Source organism: Gouania willdenowi, chromosome 12 (assembly GCF_900634775.1).
Source record: "Gouania willdenowi chromosome 12, fGouWil2.1, whole genome shotgun sequence".
Classification (NCBI taxonomy): domain Eukaryota; kingdom Metazoa; phylum Chordata; class Actinopteri; order Blenniiformes; family Gobiesocidae; genus Gouania; species Gouania willdenowi.
In genome coordinates, this window is record NC_041055.1 from 10,688,898 (window position 1) to 10,711,345 (window position 22,448).

The 22,448-nt window shown below is 39.2% G+C and overlaps 1 protein-coding gene across 1 annotated transcript; it reads right to left on the minus strand.

The window, feature by feature from the left end:
• Positions 1-1,482: 1,482 nt before the first annotated feature.
• pum3 (pumilio RNA-binding family member 3) lies at positions 1,483-21,924 on the minus strand. The gene is made up of 18 exons (XM_028462489.1): positions 21,794-21,924; positions 20,839-20,931; positions 20,575-20,766; positions 18,003-18,192; positions 16,719-16,794; positions 15,453-15,546; positions 13,985-14,051; positions 13,729-13,903; positions 13,508-13,611; positions 11,376-11,454; positions 11,197-11,295; positions 8,232-8,285; positions 7,726-7,806; positions 7,491-7,633; positions 5,100-5,322; positions 4,944-5,031; positions 2,190-2,280; positions 1,483-1,856 (listed from the first exon to the last, which is right to left on the minus strand). The coding sequence occupies exons 2-18, from the start codon at positions 20,903-20,905 to the stop codon at positions 1,730-1,732; spliced, it is 1,950 nt and encodes a 649-aa protein (XP_028318290.1). The 5' UTR covers positions 20,906-20,931; positions 21,794-21,924; the 3' UTR covers positions 1,483-1,729.
• Between the last annotated feature and the right edge of the window lie 524 nt (positions 21,925-22,448).

A 22,448-nucleotide genomic window follows, 5' to 3' on the forward strand; every position in this document is an offset into this window, starting at 1 on the left:
TCCTTCCTTTTGTACCATTCACTGTAGAAAATACGAACAATTTTCTGACCTTACCTTTGCTGAAGCTCTGGTAGCTCAGGTGTTGGTCTCCCATCTTTTAAAAGCTGTCATTTTTCCTCAAAATAAAGTTTCTTTATCGTCTCTAGTGCTGTCATCCTGACTGTAGTGTTATCCCGCCCACTAGCTAGAGAACGTAGCAGCGGTCACGTGATATCAATTCACTAATGCACTGTGAACTTACGTATAGCATTAAACATAGCGCGGTTACGTAAATGGTTTTCATCTTCGGGAACTGACTGCGCATGCGCAAACACATAAAAACACGCTATGGGAATAGAGGCAGAGCAGCAACGTGCCTTTGAGAAGGGGTGTGGCCTCCTCCTGCATGCATCATAAGATGTATGCAACAAGCAGTAGGTTCCAAAGACAAACCCTATGTGAGCAACACCAGTTGGATTTCTGTTATTACATTGACTATGAACGTATGAAGCGGTTCTTGTGACTCAAAGTAAAAGCTACCAATCAGAATGTCAAGTAGCGTGGAGGTTTGGGGCTATGTTTCAAAATGTACTGCTTGCTTCACAGACACCTAATTTATCACAAAATTACACCAAAAAACAAACCTTGTTAATCATCAACTCACCATCTTTCAGGCTTTTTTTTTTAAATAAAAACACTTTTTGTTAAAATAGTTGTCAAAGAACCTAAAGACACTAAAGTGTTTTACTATATTGTTTATGAAAATAGCCATGTTAAAATATAACTAGTCTTATTTTCTTGTAAATGTCAGGATGCAGCTTTAGAAGCCTTTTTTTTTTTTAAAACCCAGTGTATAGACTGCCACACATATCAAATTAGACCAAGATTATGCTGCAATTGTGTTAAAGTAAATATTTTTATGTTACTCTAAGCTAATAGCCAACACAGATGTCATTGAAATAAAACATACTTCACAACAAAAAAAAAAAAAAAAAAATTGACAAGAAAGACCAGTTATTAGATCTGGTGGGAGGGGGTGTGTCTTCATTACCAGGGGTTCCCAAACTCCCCTTCAGACATTTAACCTGAAGCCATGTACCCCTACACACATCATGTGATGTCATAAAATGTATCCCCAGTGAAATGTGTCCCTGAATTTCATGTTCTATAATATATTACAAAAAAACAATAATCTTTAAGCACACAAGAAGACATCTTATTCAGAATTATCACTCGTTTGTTTTTATTTACATTTATTTTTTTGCTCACCACTAGAGGGCAGTCTTACAGAGGTCAATGTGTAATTTCTGGCAATGCATGGTGGCTCCTTACTGCTGGTCTTTTTATATCTGGTTTCCATTGTTGTCACACTGTTTTTCATTTTCATTCACGTACCTCCTAATACAGTTTGCGTACCCCACTTTGGGAACCTTGGCATTAGGAAATTTTAATAGGGTTTTGTTTACAATATTTAAACATTTCTTAAAACAAGATGACATCAAACAGGATTAAGAAATACTTTATTTTAAAACAAAAAACAACTGACATTTGACAAGAGATTGGTTAACATTTTTCCAACTTACATTGTTTAAACAGTTTAATTCCTGGCTTTCTTCAAGACAAGACATGGATGGATATCCACTGGTCGCACACACAGAATGTGTAGATGGCAGTGTCTGTTATCTCGAGCTGAGATCACGTCTCAGAAGAACAAATCCAAATGATGCGTTTCCACATTAACACTCAGTTTCTATTTAAGTTTCTCCAGCAGGATTTCCACTCCTTTGTTGTTGCTGATGCTGCTGAGCTCACAGGTGATGGACTTCAGCGCTGTTCTCACCTCTGCAGCTACCGTCTCATCACAGCTGTTCAGGAGGCTGAAAAATCAAGCAGAACATTAATGAGGTACCATTTCACCACGTCATCAGCAAATAACAGGACAGCAACTTCATCCTAAACATGTTTACGTGGCTAAACGTTAGAGACAAATGAGACACAGGGGGAGGCATAGTTGTCATTTCTAGGATTTATAGAACAAGGTTAAAACATAAATAATGAAACCAGTAGGAGACCGAGAACCTTTACTACTCTAACGACACATAAAAAGGCTGCGCACACAGCTGTTAGGCACCCTTAATCACAGATGCCAAGTAAGAAAAAACAAGCAGAGCTTTTAAACCCACATTAAATAATTCTGAGACGATTATTACCTGCTCAGTACCATGGCCCCCCTGTTGACTCTGACCCAGCTCTTCATCACTTCGGTCCCCACTGTGTCCACCAGGATCCTACCAAACCGCTCTGATGGAAAAAGAGTTCCACATCAGCAACAAGTGACCAAAAAACTCAGTGAGTTTACATGGAGCCTGAGAAAAGTGAATAGCATCATTTCTAGACGATAAGCCACTACTTTTGATCGCGTCCGTATTCTGACTCAGAGCTCAGACTCAAGGTGATCGCTCCGTGGTTGTGCACGGTAAGAGGAACTGACTAAGGAGCAGCGGTGTATCAGCCTGGTTCCAGTAAAAAGAGACAATAAAAAGCTGTAAATGGTCTGATATGTAGACGTGGGGCAGTGAGGAGGTGACTTCATGTGGAGAAGGAAACTTATTAGTTGTAACTCATTAGAATACACAGAAATCTCTGTTAAAGCGAATGGGAGTATAGCAGCCCTCCTACCTGCCCGTTCTGATTGGCCGTGTCAGCTGAAGGGCACCCTCCTCAGCCAATAGAGTGCAACCTATGTGACCTGTGTGGATTTTTCTTGGAAAATTGCTAAATGATTGAAATGTGGCCAATACAGCGGTGCGTTCAATATCCCAGAAAATACGGTAAATGTTTAGTACAAATCAGATTAAGTGGATCGTTTAATATTCTGATATACTCATTCATTAATGCAACATACCTTTTACTTGAGTATTTTGCACATCCTATTTGTTTTGGTTTGTCAGGGAAACTTCTGCCTCGCACGCTGTCGCACAACTTTGTTCAAGTCACTAGTGGTGATGTCGGACTCTATTCACCAATCAAACGGAGCCAGGCGGTCACATGACCGCACACAAAATCTCCACGGTCCCACAAACACTGAAGTAATGTGACTAATTTACGTGAAATATGGTGGAAACGACGGCGTGCGACTCACAGCCAAAAGAGGCAGAACATCCCAGGCTTCACAATCAACCCATGTTGACACTACAGACTATGAAACAGAACAGCTGTATCACCCAGTGTCATCTGTGTCAGGATGGAAATGTTGACATTTCAGCCAACAAGAACTCCACTTCAAAGGTGAGAAAACTTGCTTTTTTTATGTTTTGACTGCGCATATGCTAACATTAGCCCTTATAACAGTATGAGTAACTAAATGTGCATTGTTTGAGAAACATGCTGTAGTCTCATACACAGACAAACTACGGCTGTAGAGCAAGTAGGGCTGCACGATTTTGACAAAAAACCTAATTGCAATTTTTCTGACAGATATTGCGATTTTGATTCGCTTTAAAAAAAATATTTTATACATTTAAATGCATATGAATTTTTTTTTTTCAAATTCTATTTTCCACATTATTTTTTTTTTTTTTAAAGGATTTTTTGGGCTCTAGTGGCCTTTATATGACAGTTGCTTGACAGGAAAGGGAGAGCAGGGAATGACACGCAGCAAAGGGTCCCAAGCCGGGAATCGAACCTGGGACCGGCTGCAGGTGAGGAACTACAGCCTCCATTTATGGGGCGGGCGCTCAACCCACTGAGATAAAACACCACCCCCACATTATTTTTTTTATTCCGTTTTTTTTGAAACATTAATCAATTTTTTCAGAAAAAACAACTTTTACCACAGATCTTCTGTAGCTGTGAGTAGATGTTTACATGCTCTGAGCAGGTGAAGCTGATTAAAGCCGATGCTGTTTTCACAGAGCACAGTAGCGCTACATGAGAAGCGAACGGAGCTTTTACAGACAAGTTAACGTTAAGCAGGCATCGGTCGGCTCTGATTTAGGAGTCAGGGATGATTTGCATAGTTCTTGGCCAGGTTAGATGGTGTTTAGGTGGTGTTTGAAGCGGCCAAGATGAGAGTGGAAAGGACATTTCTGCATGAAAAAATATCTGATTCTGTCCATTTAAGCGTTCAACAGTAGATTCCGTTTTTATTGTTCGATTCTAGGATTTTATAGGCCCCTAGTGTAGTTGTTAGTGCACTCAGTGACTCACTGTAGCAAAAAAAAAAAAAAGAGACTTGCTGTAGCGCATACAAGCCTGTGTCCTGTAGCCATCTCTGATTGGCCAGCAGCCCAGGATGGCGGTTCTCGGCAATTCTGATTGGTGAACATATATATCACTCAAATGATAAAAACGGAAGAAAAAACCTCCAACATCTGACGTTAGGTTATTGCTGTAGTGAAAACCTTAAAACTGATGCGATTAAGGTTAATCGGTCAGGCTTCAGAGCAAATGCCATAAAGATAGCTCCTAATAAGCATAGGCACACGGTATGGAGGGTTCTATATGCACAGACTGCTTTGTTCCTGTTTTTATAACTACTCTCTGCCAGCTGAGCCTTTTGTGCTGTTTCGAGAGCGTAAAGACCATTAAGACCATTTCTTGTGGTTGAATGAGCCATAATTTCTCTACATATTTAAAGAAAGGAAGAGCGATAACTAAACCCTGTTCCTTGATAGCTCCGACTTACATTTCTAAAGTGCATAAAGGTATTTCTTTGTTGTAGTAAAAATGTACCATGTTGTGTTCTTAAGGATCCATATTGATTACTTTATTACTTTAAATAGCCACATGAAATCATAGTTTTTAATTAAGGCATTTCTTACATGTTAAGGCTCTTCAAACACTATCACACCTTGTTCGAGTCTCATCAATTACAACATTATTCTGAGCAACACTTTAACTAATCACTCAAAGAATGCAGTGAATCAGCAAAAGAAAATCATACACGTGCTCTCATTTATTACCTTCTTTTCCTGCCTTTGCCAACGTGCTGTCGTGCTCGATGAGCCACTTGAGCACCAGGTGACCGGCTGGGTGTTCAGCCATGTGAAGCTGCAGAGGACATGACATCATGTTAATAGAGCCAAAGCCCCGCCCCCTCCACCGGTGTGGCCACACACCTGTCCGTCGACGCCCCCTGGAACCAGCTCCTGATTGGCCAGCTGAGCCACGGCCTTCATGGCTGGCTGCAAATCCCCACAAGCTCTCGTCAAGATGTCGGTGATGGTGACGCTGGTGGCTTTATCCATGGCCATGCTGGAAGCGTTGTCACGGAGATGTTCCAGCAGGGGAGGGGAGACCACCTCCAGCAGCTCCTTACGTCTAACGGCGGCATCCTTTTTACTAATGGTGGGGGAAATCAGATCTCAGACTGTGAGAACCTGCATCTAATCAGACACTTGGCAGTGTGATTAGTGAACACTGAGATTCTTTAAGTGTTTGGACCAGCCCTGAAGCCATGGATAAGGATTAAAGAAATGAATCAGAGTAACTTGGTCACAAAACCTATTTTTTATCTGCTTTCTACCTTTATCTTTTCTCTCTTTCCTTCCTAATTTAAACTATTGATATTAAACTATTGATCTCCACCCGTTTAATTCTTTTTTTTATTTATTTTGCTTTGCAACATACAAGACAAAAGACAGGAACAAACAACAATGCGATACCCTGACAGCATACAACATTTACAAATTTTTACAGTACAGTAAACAGCAGGGGTTGAACAGTAGTGTCGTCACGCGACTGTCTACGTGACGACAAGTCGCAGTAAATGACTTTTGCCCAAGATTGTGGTGCAACACAGCAAACGAGGGTCCTAGTACCCCTGCACGGCAATGCAGCACAACATCAAGCGTTTCTCCTCAAACTGCAGCTGCAGATACTATGGCAAACATACATGCTAACGTTAGCTGTAGTGGAAACATGTCTGTGAAAACATAAGCAGCGCAGGACGGAGGCTGCGTCAGCAGGGGAAGACCGCCGTTGTGCCAAAATCTATGACCGCAGTTGGCAACAATTCCAAACCCTGCGGCTTCTTGGCGGACATTTACTCCCTCTAAAACATGCATTTATTCTGCAGTCTGCATTTACTTCACCCACCAGAGCGTCATGTTTAAATAGTTCCTTAATAGCTACGGAGAGGTTTAGACTCTTCTTCTCTACCGCCGAGAAGCTGCAGCGGTCACAGACTTCTTTGGGTCACAGACTTTGGCACAACACCTGCTTCGGTGAAGGAAGCCGAAGCTACCGTAAAAACATCCCAAACAAAGTCTAAACACCCGGCTCTGAGGAAGCCTCGGGGCGTAACAGTTACCGTAGACTCACGGTAGGCGAAGCAGCAGTGTTCCTGGGTTTACTTAGCTTCTATAGCATGTCCCGTGTTCCAGGGGCTGGCAGTGCTGTGCCAAAGTCTGTGACCTGAAAAAAATCTGTGTGAAGAATTAATGTCCGCCGAGAAGCCGCAGGGGTTGGAACTGTCGCACCTGCGGTCACAAATTTTGGCACAACACCGGCACTCTGCTGCCTTTTTTTTTTTTTTTTGCACTCGGCTGCTACTCTGCTCGGCTTCGGCTTTTGGTGACTTTTGATGACTAGTCGACGTTGACTCGACTAGTATGCACAAAGAGTCGACCTTTAAAATTATGTTGTCGTTTAACCCCTAGTAAACAGTGTGTGTGAGAGATAGAAACAGGAGAGGAAAAATGTATATTAATAATGAAATAAGATGTAATAACAATAATGATGGTAATAATAATAATGATAACAAAAAAAAATATCTACATTAACCAGGACTCAGTTGGTAGCCTTGGTGCCCCAAGTGGCCGAGGGGCCCAACACAACAGACACAAGGGGGCCACGGCACCGCCCTCCCCCCAGGCCTCCTCCACTCCTTTTCTTATGCCACTTTTTTCTCCTTTTAATTTCCCCTGTCCGGGTCTCCTTTCAGGCACTGAGCAACCACCAGACCCAATTAGGAGACGGCCAACCCAAAGCTGCTAGAATAACATGTGGAGGGCAGCTTCCAGAACCTATTGAGAGGGAGCCTACCCTCCAGCTTTATGACTGACCCAGACAGTGGAGGTCCAGAGCTACATGTTCTGAATGTGAGAGGGCCCGTAAGAAACGATTCCCCCCGCTCCCAGCCCCCCAAAGACCAAAGGGCAGCTGCAAAATATATAGATTTTAAAAATGAATGAAAATACTAAAAATAAAAAAGAATGAAAAAAAGATAATACAAATGGATAAATAATAAATACAATTAAAAAAATATTAGTAAAACAAATAATAATAATAATTAAGATTATCTCAAATTTTATTTTTATTTTTTTTACATCTTTGGTACCAATATCAATTTTTCCTCAGAAAAGTCTTTATTTCATTTGTATTTATTTATTTTTTAACAAAGATCTCTATCAATAATGTGAGGTGCATAGGGCCAATAATGTAACAGGACTTTTATATAGTATATTTTAAACACAATACTTGTATAAATAATACTTGTATATTATTACCTGTGTGTATTGCCATCTCCTTGCTGCAACACCGTGATGATCTCTGGCAGCAGGTGAGCTGGGTTTCTGGGGCTAAGCAGGTACAACAGAACCTTCTTCCCGTATTTGTTCCCAATGACCTCGTCCAATGAGGACAGGATCTCCTGAGCAAGTGAAACATAAATTACAAGTTTTACAGAAGCCTCAGAGGTATTTCAGTCTGTTTCTCAACACAGGGATGGTGGATCAGCCTTACTGAAAGCACAGCCTGTTTCACCAGCTTGGTGTCATCCACACAGTCGAATATGGCCAAGAGAACCAGGTGACCAAACTCTCCCTGTACTCACACAGCACGCACATAAAGATTCATCACTTTCATAAACACAAATTGCTCTTCCTACGCCAGTTCTGAAGGTCTGAGGAATCGTGAAAATGTTTGTTTGCCCGCTTAAATCATCAGTAATAGCAATAGTAATTCACCTTTTTTTTTTATTTACACACTTCACAAACATAAATGGTTCTCTATTTTTAACCCATCCCCGAGGAGCAGTAGGAGCATTTAGGGTTTAGGGCCTTGCTCATGGGCCCACAGCGACATATGCAAACTAGTTGCCACTATTATTTCCAGTATTGGCCTTTATTTATTCCATACCACAATTGAAACTCACTTTTGATCTTTTACAACAATGTGACAAAACACTTTTAGCTACATCTGATGATGTGTCATGTGTGTATTGTGTGCGCGCGCAGACAAGAACTCACTGTGGCAAACTTCACCATGTAAGTCTTCATGGTTTTGATGATGACTTTTCGGTCCTGAAACAACAAAATACAAATAGTTATTAGAAGACATTAAAGGGCCCATGTTATCCTAAATTTACTTTTCTGTGCTTTAAACATCATAAAAATGCTATTAGGGCTTCAAACACATGCCCAAAGTGTTTTTTTCATTGATTCCCTCAATTGTTAGTTAGAGGGTGATTTGCTCCTTTCTTACTGCAGGGCGAGCCCAAACACCTCGCTCCAATTTGATGACGCGTTCCCACTTTGGGGATGAATTTGACGCGGCACTGAGTTGGAGAAGCCGCGCCTCCAGGAAGCTCTCTGCCGTGATTGACATGGTAAACAGACACGCCCACAAAGGTGAGTATTTCAGCGTCCCTCGTGCAGTGCTATTTATGTATTTTCTACAGTCTATGTATGTAGTGGCGAAAGTACTCAGTGCTCAGAAAGTGACTTTCAGAGGCTAAAACTTAGTTTGGGAAAATAAACCTCAAATGCTATGTTTTTGGGGTTCTTAGAACAAATGGAGATGGGTGAAAAAAGCATGATATGAGACCTTAAAGCTCTGATTACAAAACCATTGGGTTGAATTATTCATTGTATATTGTTTGATCTAAAAGTGACTTTGATATGACGAGACAAACTAATTTAGGCCCTTCTCTTTCATGTTGCTGTGCTCCAATGATCTACAAATTTCCACAACAGTGCAGCAGAGTCAGAGGTTTTACTCTGTGATCACCACCAAAAAATGAAATGAAAATGAAAACACTTAGCTGAAACCAAAAACCGAAAATGATCAAACCAAGACCGAAAACCAAAATAAACTATTGTGCAAATTATTAGTACGATTGCATTTATGGCTCTGAATGCTATTAACCTCACTAAAATGAAAGCATTGTAATTGTATAAATTAATATTAATGCTTCAAATAATACATCAATTAAAAATATGAGAATATTTATTTTGCACTGGCATTCCAAAAATGCACGATATAAAATTGAATTTAAAAAATGAAATGTTTAACTGGATCCCACTCATACATTAAATAATATTGTACAAGCTTATAACTGACTGAGCTGCTGAAAGAGTGTCGAATTAAATACAGTGCATACGGAAAGTATTCACAGCTCGTCGCTTTTCCCACATTTTATCATGTTACAGCCTTATTCCAAAAGGGATAAAATTCACTTTTTTCCTCAAAATTCTACACATAATGACAACTTAAAAACATTTGAGATTTTTGGCAAATTTATTAAAAATAAAAAAAAGCTTGTACATCAGTATTCACAGCCTTTGAGATCAAGCTCAAAATTGAGCTGAGGTGAATTCTGTTTCCACTAATCATCCTTGAGATGTTTCTACAGCCTAATTGGAGTCCACCTGTGGTAAATTCAGTTGATTGGACATGATTTGGAAAGGCACACACCTGTCTATATAAGGTCCCACAGTTAACAGTGTATGTCAGACCACAAAACAAGCATGAAGTCGAAGGAATTGTCTGTAGACCTTCGAGACAGGATTGTCGCAAGGCACAGGTCTGGGGAAGAAAAATTTCTGCTGCTTTAAACGTCCCAATGAGCACAGTGGCCTTCATCATCCGTAAATGGAAGAAGTTTGGAACCACCAGGACTCTTCCTAGAGCTGGCCGTCCCTCTAAACTGAGTGATCAGGGAAGAGGCGCTTTAGTGAGGGGGGAGGGGCTAACAACCCGATGGTCACTCTGACAGAGCTCCAGGGTTCCTCTGTGGAGAGAGGAGAACCTTCCAGCAGGACGACCATCGCTGCAGCACTCCACCAATCAGGCCCGTATGGTAGAGTGGCCAGACGGAATCCACTCCTTAGTAAAAGGCACATGGCAGCCCGCCTGGAGTTTGCCAGAAGGCACCTGAAAGACTCTCAGACCATGAGAAACAAAATTCTCTGGTCTGATGAGACAAAGATTTAACTCTTTGGCATGAATGCCAAGCGTTATGTTTGGAGGACACCAGGCACCGCTCATCACCTGGCCAATACCATCCCTACAGTGAAGCATGGTGGTGGCAGCATCATGCTGTGGGGATGTTTTTCAGCAGCAGGAACCGGTAGACTAGTCAAGATTGAGGGAAAAATGAATGCAGTAATGTATAGAAACATCCTGGAAGAAAACCTGGTCCAGAGCGCTCTTGACCTCAGACTGGGGGGACGGTTTATCTTTCAACAGGACAACGACCCTAAGCACGCAGCCAAGATATCGAAGGAGTGGCTTCAGGACAACTCTGTGAATGTCCTAGAGTGGCCCAACCAGAGCCCAGACTTGAATCCCATTGAACATCTCTGGAGGGATCTGAAAATAGCGGTGCACCGACGCTCCCCATCCAACCTGATGGAGCTCGAGAGATTCTGTAAAGAGGAATGGGCCAAAGTGGCCACAGATAGATGTGCCAAGCTTGTGGCTTCATATTCCAAAAGACTTGAGGCCGCAATTGCTGCCAAAGGTGCCACAACAAAGTACTGAGCAAAGGCTGTGAATACTTGGGGGGTATTATATGTAGAATTTTGAGGAAAAAAATGAATTGAATCCCTTTTGTGAATATTTTCCGTATGCACCGTATGTTGTCTCAATAAAACACAAAGTGCATTGAAGTTCTTGAGCTTCCCTGCTTTATTATAGTATTAAGTTGTGCGCGCTGATTTACTTTATAACGCGGACCAAGTACAGTCGTGATGAAGATCAGAGGATCTCTGTAAAACGTTGGCCCATTTCCAGACAAGTGCGGCCGCTGATCGCAGTGTTTGTTCACGTCCTGTTTTGGTTGGCTTGTTTTAACGAGATAAGTGTTTCAGCCGAAAACCAATTTTTTTTCCCGTGCATTGCTAGTGTTCTTAATGTGCTGCACTGCATTCTGGCGGGAAATGTTAGTGCTACCACTACTGCTCAGTGTAGTGTGGTAGTGCGTGTGTTTACCTTGGCTGTACCGTGCCACAGACAGTGCATTGCCACTCGTGCTCCATCGTGTGTGTGAGCCATGTAGACCACGGACTCTCTGATGGACTCAATCATCTCCTGTTAGTGTGAGATATGTAGATGATGGTGAGAGAAGGTAAATGAGACATCATGTGTGAGGACAGGATGACTGATCTCACCGTTTTTGGTTTGTCCGGAGAAAACAGGAAGTAATCCAGGAAGACTTTGTGGACCAGAGAATGTTTGATCACCTGCTCCCTGAAATACAGTCGGACATTTTCACTAGGGGGGCAGGTGATCCTGATGTGACTCATTACAACAATACAAAGTCTCAACCTGCTGCTCTTGAGCCAAATCAACCCTTTTCCTTTGCATGTTTATAAAACTTTTTCTTAACTATCCATAGACTAAATAAATGACTAAGAACAACACAGATTTTACATAACTTCATTGTTATATTTTTCTAACCAATTGATGTATGGCTTCGAACATGTTACTTAATGCTTTGCCTTGTAACAATGCAAGTTAAAGACAGGGTTGGGTCAATTACATTTTTAAATTACAATTACGTCTTTAATTATCCATGTTACAACTCAATTACGATTACCGGCATTTTTTCCAATTACAATTATTACTTTCCCCCTGCAAGTAAATTACAATTACGTTCTCCATTACAATTAATCACAATTACTGAGCCTGAAATAAATAAGCTGATAAACGTAACCTTCCTCTTGTGTTAGCATCTCTTATGATAATGTTTTAAATCAGCTGTAAAATACCGTAATTTACTGACTATAAGCCGCTACTTTTTTTTTTTTCACGCTTTGAACCCTGCGGCTTAAACAATGACGCGGCTAGATTGTGGATTTTTCCCAGTTTTACAAGCATCATGCTGCCACAAAATTGAGCTCCGTCACGTTAGACCAGGTGGAACAATGAAAATGTTGACATTAAATCGTTCTTGCTCGTACTTAATCATTCTGATCACTCATTTTGTCATGGTGCACACTGCCTCGTCATCGCAACAACACAGAGAAGTGTTGTCAGTGAGCGATCTACATATATATAGTGAAAGTCTTTTATATTATTTTATTTTAATCTTATTGTTTTGCACAAAATTTTATAACATTTAATTGTTTCATATGTACATGGTTCTCACACTTGCTTTGGCAATGTAAACCTGTTTTCTTATGCTAATAAAGCTGTTTTGGAGAGAGAGAGAGAGAGAGAGAGAGCGAGAGAGAGCGAGAGCCCGTTGCAGCAGCAGCAGCGTAGATGAAGTAAATGTCAGCCAGTTTGTAAAAGAAGAATAAACAGCATAAAGTTGTTAGATCACTGCGTTAGGTTTGTTCAGGAGTCATCGATGCTCTGGACTCTGAGGCTGATGGAGACGCCTGGATACAAGCTGTCCGTATCCTCCGCGGTAGTTCACGGCAAGAAGAGCAGACGAAGTGGTGTATCAGTCTGGTTCCAGTAAAAAGTGACCATAAAAAGCTGTAAATGGACTGATATGTAGATGTGGGGCAGTGAGGAGGAGACTTAATGTAGTAAAGGAAACTTATCAGTTGAAACACAGAAATTTCTCTGCAACCCAACTTGAACACAGCAGCCCGCCTACCTTGGCTGAGTCATCTGAAAGGCACGCTCATCAGCCAATAAGGTGCACCCTATGTTAGGCTGTGGCATTTGTGTGGATTTTTCCTAGAAAACTGCAAAAATTATTGTAATACGGCCAATATATATATAGCCCGGAAATTACGGTACACAAAAAATATTATCTATCGTCTAATTTGTTCTTCATCTTTCGGTTATTGTTGAAGGCTTCCTAATCAACTATTGGTCAACTGGGCGTCTAAGCCTTTTTTCTGTCAGTATACCCCTCAATTTAATTTCCATTTTATTTTTTATGGTAAAATGATCTTCAAGAGAATCGACAGTTCATGGGAGAAGTTGATATGAAACATAATTTTAGGATTATTAACTACAGATTTGTAAGTGCAATTGAGTTTTTATCAAATTTCCATGACAATTACAAAGTCAATTATCTGAGCTCAATTACTATTTAATTAGGATTAAAAAAGCTAACCTTTTTTACAATTACCTCACAATTGTAATTCATTATCAGTTAAACAATTACAATTATAATTGACCCCCAACCCTGGTTAAAGAACATGTTTCAATCAGATTGAGCCCAAATAAACAAAACGCTAAAAAGTCACGTGATACAGCCCACGCTAACTATGAAGAAAAGTGTTAGCAGCACCACCCTGTGGTGAAGCTGTAATACATGTCCTTTGTGTTCTGCTCTTACTTCTGAGCCATTGGGGTGAGAATCTGCTTCATCTCATCAATGATGCTGTTCAGCTTGTCTGGATTGGACTCCAGGACCTGTTCAATTGTGTTACACACCGTTGACTGTAGAGAGACAGAGAAACGTTGAACAACAAATACCAAGGGAACTCATCTTTTCTGCCTTCATTTTCAACTTTACATCAGCCTGGTATGTCACATGACATCATGGTGTCTACATACCTTGCAGACGGCAAAGGTGGTTCCATAGAGCTCGTCTGTGAGTTGTAATCTCTGAGCGAGCACGGCTTTGTCGTTGTAGGCGTACTCGATGATGGAGGAGGCGGCGGCGTGACGAAGCATCGACCGTACGTGTCCTTTAAAGGTTTGTATGACGGATGCAACAAGCTCTTTGTTTCTATGAAGGAAACCAAATACATGGAGTTCAGCCACGATACAAACATGTTCATATTCAACATTAAAGTCAGCGCTCACTCACCCATACATCAGCAGTTTCTTCACCACGTGTCGGCCGTACTGTGACTTACACAAACCAACGATGTCATCTGCAATAAGCAAGAGCATACAGACTGGTGAGTGGAAACTAACCTTGTACACTTTATATTATCACAATACTCAAATAAAGAGAATTTTTAGTTGTTTGTTGTGTTCCTCAAACTATTCCAAAGATTATTTTTTGTGACAGAGCTTTACGCTACGAGATAAGCTTTTGCTGTGAATTCTATACTTCAAATGTGATAGGGGGGTTTCCATTACTCAAAGCAAGGAATCTCTGTCTGTCTGTCAAATATCTCTGTGGCTAAGGCTGAGGCTGCCATAAGACTTTCAACACTGCTGCTGTTTGGTTCAAATGTGTGCAACGTCAGATTTGTTTGTACTGCAATAATAGAGTTGAGAAAATATTTCAAACTGAGGCCTCCTGGCCACAGTACACGGTGTGTGGGGACTCATATCAGCCACACGGAGGAATCAAAGGAGTAGTGATGTGTTGGTCGCAAACGAAACGGCTCTGAGAGCTGTCTCATGACTCACACATGTAATTCTCTCTCTCTCTCTCTAACTATCTCTTTATTGCCATTAGAAACAGGTTTACATTGTCAAAGCAAGTGTGACATAAAACGATGTACACACAAAAAGATTAAATGTTTAAAAAATAGCTATATTTGTGATGTGCAAAACAACAAAAATATAAATAGGCTTTCACTATATATATATGTGAAACTAAATTTACAATCAAATTATGAGTGTTATAAAAGGGGAAAAGGTTATGTACAGAATTTTACATATGTCAATATACACAAACACATGCGTCCCATTGCACAAGTACATACAGTACATGTACACAAACACACCTACATATGTATATATTCATACATGCATGGGCAGACTATCTATAGAGAGTTTGTTGAAGCACCTTAGGACCAGGAAGCCTTTGCTCTTAATATGACCTGAAAATTGAAACGCATCCTCTCCTTCGTTCTCAGGAGCAACTCCTGTTGAACTATATGTCACAGTGAATATGCTGTTAAGTGTCATTATAGATTTTTTATTTCTAAGTGTACAAATGTGAAGGATAATGACAATGGGAATAAAATTTTATTAATTTACTTTATGCATTTAAATTTACAAAAGGTTCTATGACTAAAAATAAAGTGAAAAATTTAAAAACAATTACAGTTGGATATTGTCTGAAATTTTAATTTAAGGTGCCCTTTATATCAATGAGGTGTCATGCTCGTATTTTGTACACTACCGTAATAAAAACACTATCTATTCTTCGCATTCGTCCCACAAAACAGCAGCTAATCTAGTCTGTATAGTGTGTAGCATTTCTAGATAAAAAATATATACTTAAATTTCAAACCAAGCTGAAGTAGCCCTACTGCTAACATGATGATGTGTCAAATGACAACTTTGGACAATGTGAAACAATGACAGAGTGAAACCTTTAAGATCCTCGAACACTTGCTGCCTCTGCTCGTGGCTGCCGAACTGGATGAAACACTGCAGCACACGCACTGAGTCGTGAGCAAACGCCATCTGTTAACAGGAGAGCACAATTACAATAAGTCTACCAAGCCTGAATCAACTCCATTCACTCCCAAGAACTTTGTCAACATCCATTTACTTTAACTTCATAAGGTGATTTCAATCAACTGCCTCCCTAAGAGGTGTTTGCTAAACCATTAAATGTGTTAAAGGAAGCCGTTTCATAATTCGATTTATTTTATTGTTGATATTTTTGTCTTTAAGTAAAAGTTTATTTATATAGCACCTTTCAAGAGCAGAAATGTCACAAAGTGCTTCACAATCAGAAAAATAAAACAGAGTTAATACAAAAATGGTCACAATACAAAATACAGACAGATTAGACAAAGACGAGTGTGAACATATATCTTCAACAGAGGTCAGGGCTCTCAGTTCTGGGGGAAGACTGTTTCAAGTTTTAGGAGCCACAACCTCAAAGTCACCTTTGGTTTTAACCTTGTGCGAGGAACAACCAGCAGACCCTGGTCAGAGGACCTCAGGGACCTGCTGGTATTATAAGGTCTCAACAGCTCAGTGACATAAGCTGGAGCTTGACCATGCAAGGCTCTAAACACAATAGTAAGAACTTTGTAAAGGATAGAAAAACTGAAGGAGCTAGTGTAAAGACTTAAGAATAGGTGTCATATGAGACCGTCTGGATGAACCAGTCAACAGTTTGGCAGCAGCGTTCTGGACACGTACACAGTGAATTACAATAATCAGGCCTTGATGAGACAAAAGCATAAACAATCATCTCCAGCTCAGCTCTGGAGACGACAGATCTGAGTTTCGCTATATACCGTAAGTGATAAAAGGATGAGCGGACCAAATTATTTACATGCAGGTCTCGACTCAGTATAAGTGTTTATATATTTGGGTTAGGGGGTAAAATATGGAGCAGCAGTGATGTTGTAAATATAATTATATAATTAAGACTCACCATGCATCCATTTGATTCATTATTGCAGCTTTTGTGGTTTCACTTTATGTTCATTTAGATTCAGAGAGAAATTAACCTCCCTACTGTCTCACACATCTTTTAAATTAGCACGAGTCAGCTCAAATCACTCTGTTTCATTTAGAATTAGTGATAACTAAATATGAAGAGAGGATTCTCTATTCACACTCATTCAGGCTACATTGCTGTGGAAAATGTCTGGCCCAGGTGAGCAGAAAACACTGACCTGTTTGATCTTCCCTTTGATTAAATCCTGAAGATCATTCATCAGCTTCTTCTTCTGGTCGCTGTCACACTTTTTTCTGGGGGTGAGAAAAATAATAATAATAACCAAAATCAATTATTTAAATGGTAAATTACAAAAAATACTGTAGAAGGATATTTTAACAGATTAATGGGTATTTTAAAAGCACTATGGTACTTTATAATAAACTGAATCATTTAAAACAGCTGTTCTTGTTTATTGTATGTTACAAGCAAAGATGCTGCTACTTTGGCACTTTATCATACAGCTCTAACTAAACAGTTTACAGATGTCCTCTGCTCGTTTAATAAAAGGTAAAAATGTAAATGTGTCTGAATGCAATTGCTGAGTTTTTAAAAACATCAATTCATCAGCATTCATCTAGATCAGGGGTGTTAAACTCATTTCAATTCAGGGGCCAAATACGGAGCAGTTTGATCTCAAGTGGGCCACAGAATTTATGCGGGAAAATTAGTAATTTCAACATTATTGTGCCCTAGTTTGGACTTCCACGTATACATAGAATACAAAATATGTAAGAAACTGACAATATTCAAGCAATAGGTGATAGACATCAGTCCCATCAGGATCTTCACTTTAAATTTCCTAGAATTTTTGACCAATTTCTATTTAATTTAATTTAGGGAAATATTATTGAATACTTTTTTGTTATTTTCAACATCAAAAATGACTGCCATCATGCGATATAAACACCAGGAAAACTCTGACCCCTGCAAATATTGTTGAGTTTCATTCACACAATGATTTATGTTTTCTTTCGCCTGTGTAGTGAATTTGATGATCTAAAGTGATGGATTTTGCCCCTGGGACATGAGTTTGACACGTGATCTAGATGCATCAATTCATAATCAAATCACAGTCCATAAAATCAAAAGTGAATGATGAGATGTCTAAAGATCCTCTCCCAGTTTTTCCTGAGGGTTTAAATGTTGATGTTACAAAGCTGTCTTAAATTCAAGTATTCTGTGCAAAACTTAACAATTATAACCAGGTGATCCAAATTTCTGATTGCAAATGTCAATGGATTTACTATCCTTTAGAATGATGTCACTGACCAACATGTGCAGGAAAAGAATAATTACTGTCAGCTGTAATATGGTTTAACTTTGTGCTGTGGCACACAAAAGCCTGAAAGACTTAAGAATAATGTAAGTGAGTGTGTGTGAGTGTGTGTGTGTGTGTGTGTGTGTGTGTGTGTGTGTGTGTGTGTGTGTGTGTGTGTGTGTGTGTGTGTGCGTGTGCTACCTCCTGAGGTCTCCCCACACTCGTTTAGACTGACAGATGATCTGGAACATGTCCTTCCTCTCTGCCTCCTGTCGGTTCTTCTTCAGATCCCTCTTCCTCTGCTGTCTGTTCTTCTTCAGCTCCTCTTTTGTCATCGGCTTCTTTTTAACAATATCTGAAGAACCATTTTTCGTTCTCTTGGCCGTTGGACCTGATTTTGCACACACACACGCACATAAAGACAAAAACATTATATGATCTGCAAGCAAAGTTTAATCCATCCCAGCCTATCGGGCTTCCCACTACTATGCAGCCCGGGTCGAGGCAATAGTATGACATGTCAGACTGTAGGTCACTGATAGGCCAATGAGTGTCAGTCACTTGCTAACACATTGTTTTTTGAGGTCATTAATTTATAATGTCGCAACTACATGAAGACTGTTGGACGTGTTTATTAAAAGACTGTTGTTGTTACTGTAGTTTCTGCATACATCTTTGGTGCCACTAGGTTGTAACAGAAATGAACCATAAACAGGCTCAGCAGCTAAACTAAAACTAGCAGATATTCGGCATTTGGAGATGGCAATTTTACACAAATAAACACATTTTCACACCATGTAAAAAAAGGCTTTGCGTTACATTGATCGTGATTGGCCGGCGAAAAAGGACAAAATACAGAATTCCTTTTCTGAAATGAAAGTGGCATTATTGTTATTCTTTAATTCAACTATTATTATGATGCTTAAGCAGAAATCGCAGTATCACATTGAATATAGCCTCACTTGCATGTTTTGGTAAAATATCGCATTTACACTCAATTTGTCTTTGTCAACGATTAGTCATACAGACAAAAATGTCAATTTTTGTACAAAATATGACGTAATTTGATGCAATATAACAGACTTCACCTTTGCTATATGACAGACTAAACTTTTACCAACATGTTTTGGGACAATATTGCATATCTCCATGGTATTTTTCACAGTAAAACATGTGGTCTAATCAATGTGTAGCTTTAGCAAGTGTAGCAAACGACTCGACATCAAAACTCACGTGATCTAATGCTCGTTCCGTCGCATTTCCATTGTGTATAAATATAAAATAAATAACAATAGTTAACGTTATTAACCGTATTACACGTTTGACACGATTTCCGGAAGTTTAATAGCCTGTAATGACCGTATATCTGATTAGGGAAAGCCAAGAAAACTTTAACAAAATGCAAAAATGTAAATTGATGAAGAGATGGCCATGCAACCAGAACTCTACTGAAATATGTTTGTCAAAGTAAGCTGTGAGTTTTACAGCCTGTGCAGTTGCCGTTTCATATTCCTTCCAAACTATTTTATATACAATAACTTACACTCCTTAAGTATTTATTTTATAGTAACCTAGAGCTGGGCAATATGGAACAAAACGTATTGATATTTTTTTTTAAATGGCGATACACGATATAAATCTTGATAATTTTAATTCAAATGAAGACTGATCAGAAAGGCAATTGAGGATTAAAATTGCTGGTACAAAATGCCACACAGGCACATTTATTAACAAACATTTGCACAATATGTGACACTTTTGGCCTTTTCTCCACTAAGGGACAGCATGTGTGAGTGAGTTCTGTAGTGCGGCTTGTGTTAGGGCACACTCAGCAATCAATCTAACTGTGCTTTTCATGCTGTTCTGTGAAGTAGGGAAAGCAGCGACTTCAAAAACAGATGTTTTCATACAAAATAAGCTATAAAATATATATATATTTATGGGTATAAGAGATAATGCAATTTTCTATATCGCCAAAATAGAAAACTCGATATATCTTGAATCTTGAAATATTGCCCAGCTCTATATTAACCTGAAGATTTTTTCCCTTCGCTCACAATATATGTCCTGTTTGCTCGAGAAATCACATTTAGTGGACAGGACTAAAGCCTTCTTGTAATTGTTCCATGTGTTGCAGACTTGGGGTGTGCCAAAATATCGATACGACGATATTACGCAAGGTTTCATCTCGCGATACGTTATCGATTCGCTGGCGCCAAATATAATTTTTTTTCCTATTGCAACATACAAGACATGATGAAAACAACTGTATATACACACACACACTGACACAATAGGTAAGGAGTGTATATTTACTAATTTACACTGTGTGTGTTAAGAAGAGCCACTGTGCAGTATACACTTTGTTTTACTTGGCTGTCATTTATGTGAAATTGATTGACAATGTTTTGAAAATCCTTTGAAATTGATTCAGTGCAGTAAATACATTCTGAATTTCTTCAGTGACAGATATTGTGATTTATTGTGGATGAAATTTCCCATTATCGTACATCATATCGCGAGGTACCTGGCGATACCCAGCCCTATTGCAGACGGACTATATTCCATCTTTTGACACTGTGAAGGAATTCCACATGTTTTGGTTAGCTTAGCACATAGAAGGGCTGACTAAGCAGAAATAAAGTGTAAATAGGTAGTCACTTAAAAATAACTATTAAAATGTTCAATTATCACCCGATATAATCAGGAGGATTAACAATTTGCACACCTTAGTGAAACATTAAGCTTGCACATTAAACAAAGAGCATCCTACCTCCTTCACCCTCCTCTTCCACATTGTTGGCTCTCCTTTTGCCCAGCGATGACTTCCCACCTTTAGAGAAGGTAAATTTACCACCATCTTTGGCTTTACCCGCTCTGCCCTTTCTCTCTGTACTGTTGTAAGGCTTGAAAGGCTTTTTGGTGCCCGGCTTTCCACCAGGTTTTCCTCCAAATGTATGGGAGTCTAAAAAAAAGGGAGACAAGAGTGAAAACCAGAAGTCCCGTGTGTACAGCCACCTGGGGAAAGTCAACTTACCTTTACTTTTCAGAGTAAACTTCTTGGAAGCTTTCGCAGTGAAAGGTTTTTTAGATTTAGCTTCCATTATTATGGGGTTCCACGGAAACAACTCTGACAATAAGCAGAAAAGGAGACAACTTAGACAAAGTTAGCTTGAAAAGAATTCCTATACAATGCAGAATGCTGACTATTGTCAATTAAAAAATAGGTACTGTTTCAGTATTTACCTATTGATAATCGTAATAATAGTACAGTAACATTTATCATACTTCTTTTGGATTGCTCTACTTGTGTCTAATTGTTGATGCCTATCTTGTTCCAGAGATGCAATTTTTAGTAATTGTTTTTTTTTTTTTATTGAAGACAGTAATTGAGTGTTTACAAAAAAAAAAAAAAGAAAGAAAGAAAATTCCCCCTCTAACATTATTCAGTGGTATGGCCAGAAAGGGGGTCAAGGCTTACACAATCTTTAATACTATTATTTACATTGTTTAATTTGAGTATCTTTTTTCACTAGCCAGTTAAGTTGCTGTTGGAAGCTTGCAGAATTTTTCTTGTAATCTTACATATTAATTAAATTTTTTGTCTTATTAGAAGTGGGTTTTATTCCGTAAAGAAATGGTTATGCTAGCGAAAATGTGTAATTAAAAATGATTAGCTTTACCAGTTGTCAACCCTTGGTGTAAAGACCATTGTAAAAATATAAAGGCTGTATTTTAACAGGACACCCTTACAAAGCAACATCTATTTATATTCTAGGAACAGATTTTCTTCGCTGCAAAACATCACATTTACTTCGATTTCTTCAGTATTTTCACAAGCTTTGGTCGGCAAATGATTTTAGGGAGTTTTTCTTTTTGTCTGACTTGCTAAAACTCTTACTTTAAACGACAGTAACACTATAAACAGATAACTGTGCTCTATTAGATCATAACTAAAAGAAATAAAATGTATATAAACAAATGCAACTCACATTAGGAAACACGCGTTTTTCAGCTGTAGCCCACGAGTTCCTCACCAACACGATTCTAATTCTTCTTCGTGTATTTTATTCCGCTCAGCAGCAACAATACGTGCGCTTTACCGCCGCTCATTGGACGGGAGTGTCACTGTCGAGCAGCAGAGCTCCTGTTGTTTATCTTCTTCGGTGGATTTTTAATGGCGGTAGGCAACCACTTTGAGGGAGCATTACTGCCACTTACTGGGTTGGAAAGTATGGCAGCGTAATTCTCACAGGAGTCTTTCTTTCATTTCATTTCCATTGTCTTTTCTTTCTTGTGCTTTGTTTCTTACATTCCCCAAAGTGTATCAAACATTAAACATTTGAACAGTCTCTGTTGTTTTTGAGTAAATAGGAGTTATATGTTTTACTTGAGCAAACCTTATCAACTGTGTGGGTTTAATTTATCGGTTTATAACTGTGATCTGTTAGGGAGCTTATGCTAACATTACAAAACAACACCATTTTTTATGTATCCCGCCCCTCCATGTTTTTACCACAATTTATTTTATTTTATTTTTTCATTAAAACGATCAAAACACATTTGGATCAAGTTAATCTGCTATGGATTATTTTATTTTTTAAAAAGGGTTTGTTCAGAAACGTAACGATAAGGTAGTTTTTCGCT

Coding starts and splice junctions, on each gene's coding strand:
- pum3 (XM_028462489.1), bottom strand. CDS start 20,905: ATGGAAGCTAAATCTAAAAAACCTTTCACTGCGAAAGCTTCCAAGAAG. Junction 13,904..13,984: donor AAGAAACTGCTGATGTATGG/GTGAGTGAGCGC, acceptor TTTCCTTCATAG/AAACAAAGAGCTTGTTGCAT. Junction 2,281..4,943: donor GGCAAAGGCAGGAAAAGAAG/GTAATAAATGAG, acceptor TTTTTCCATCAG/AGCGGTTTGGTAGGATCCTG.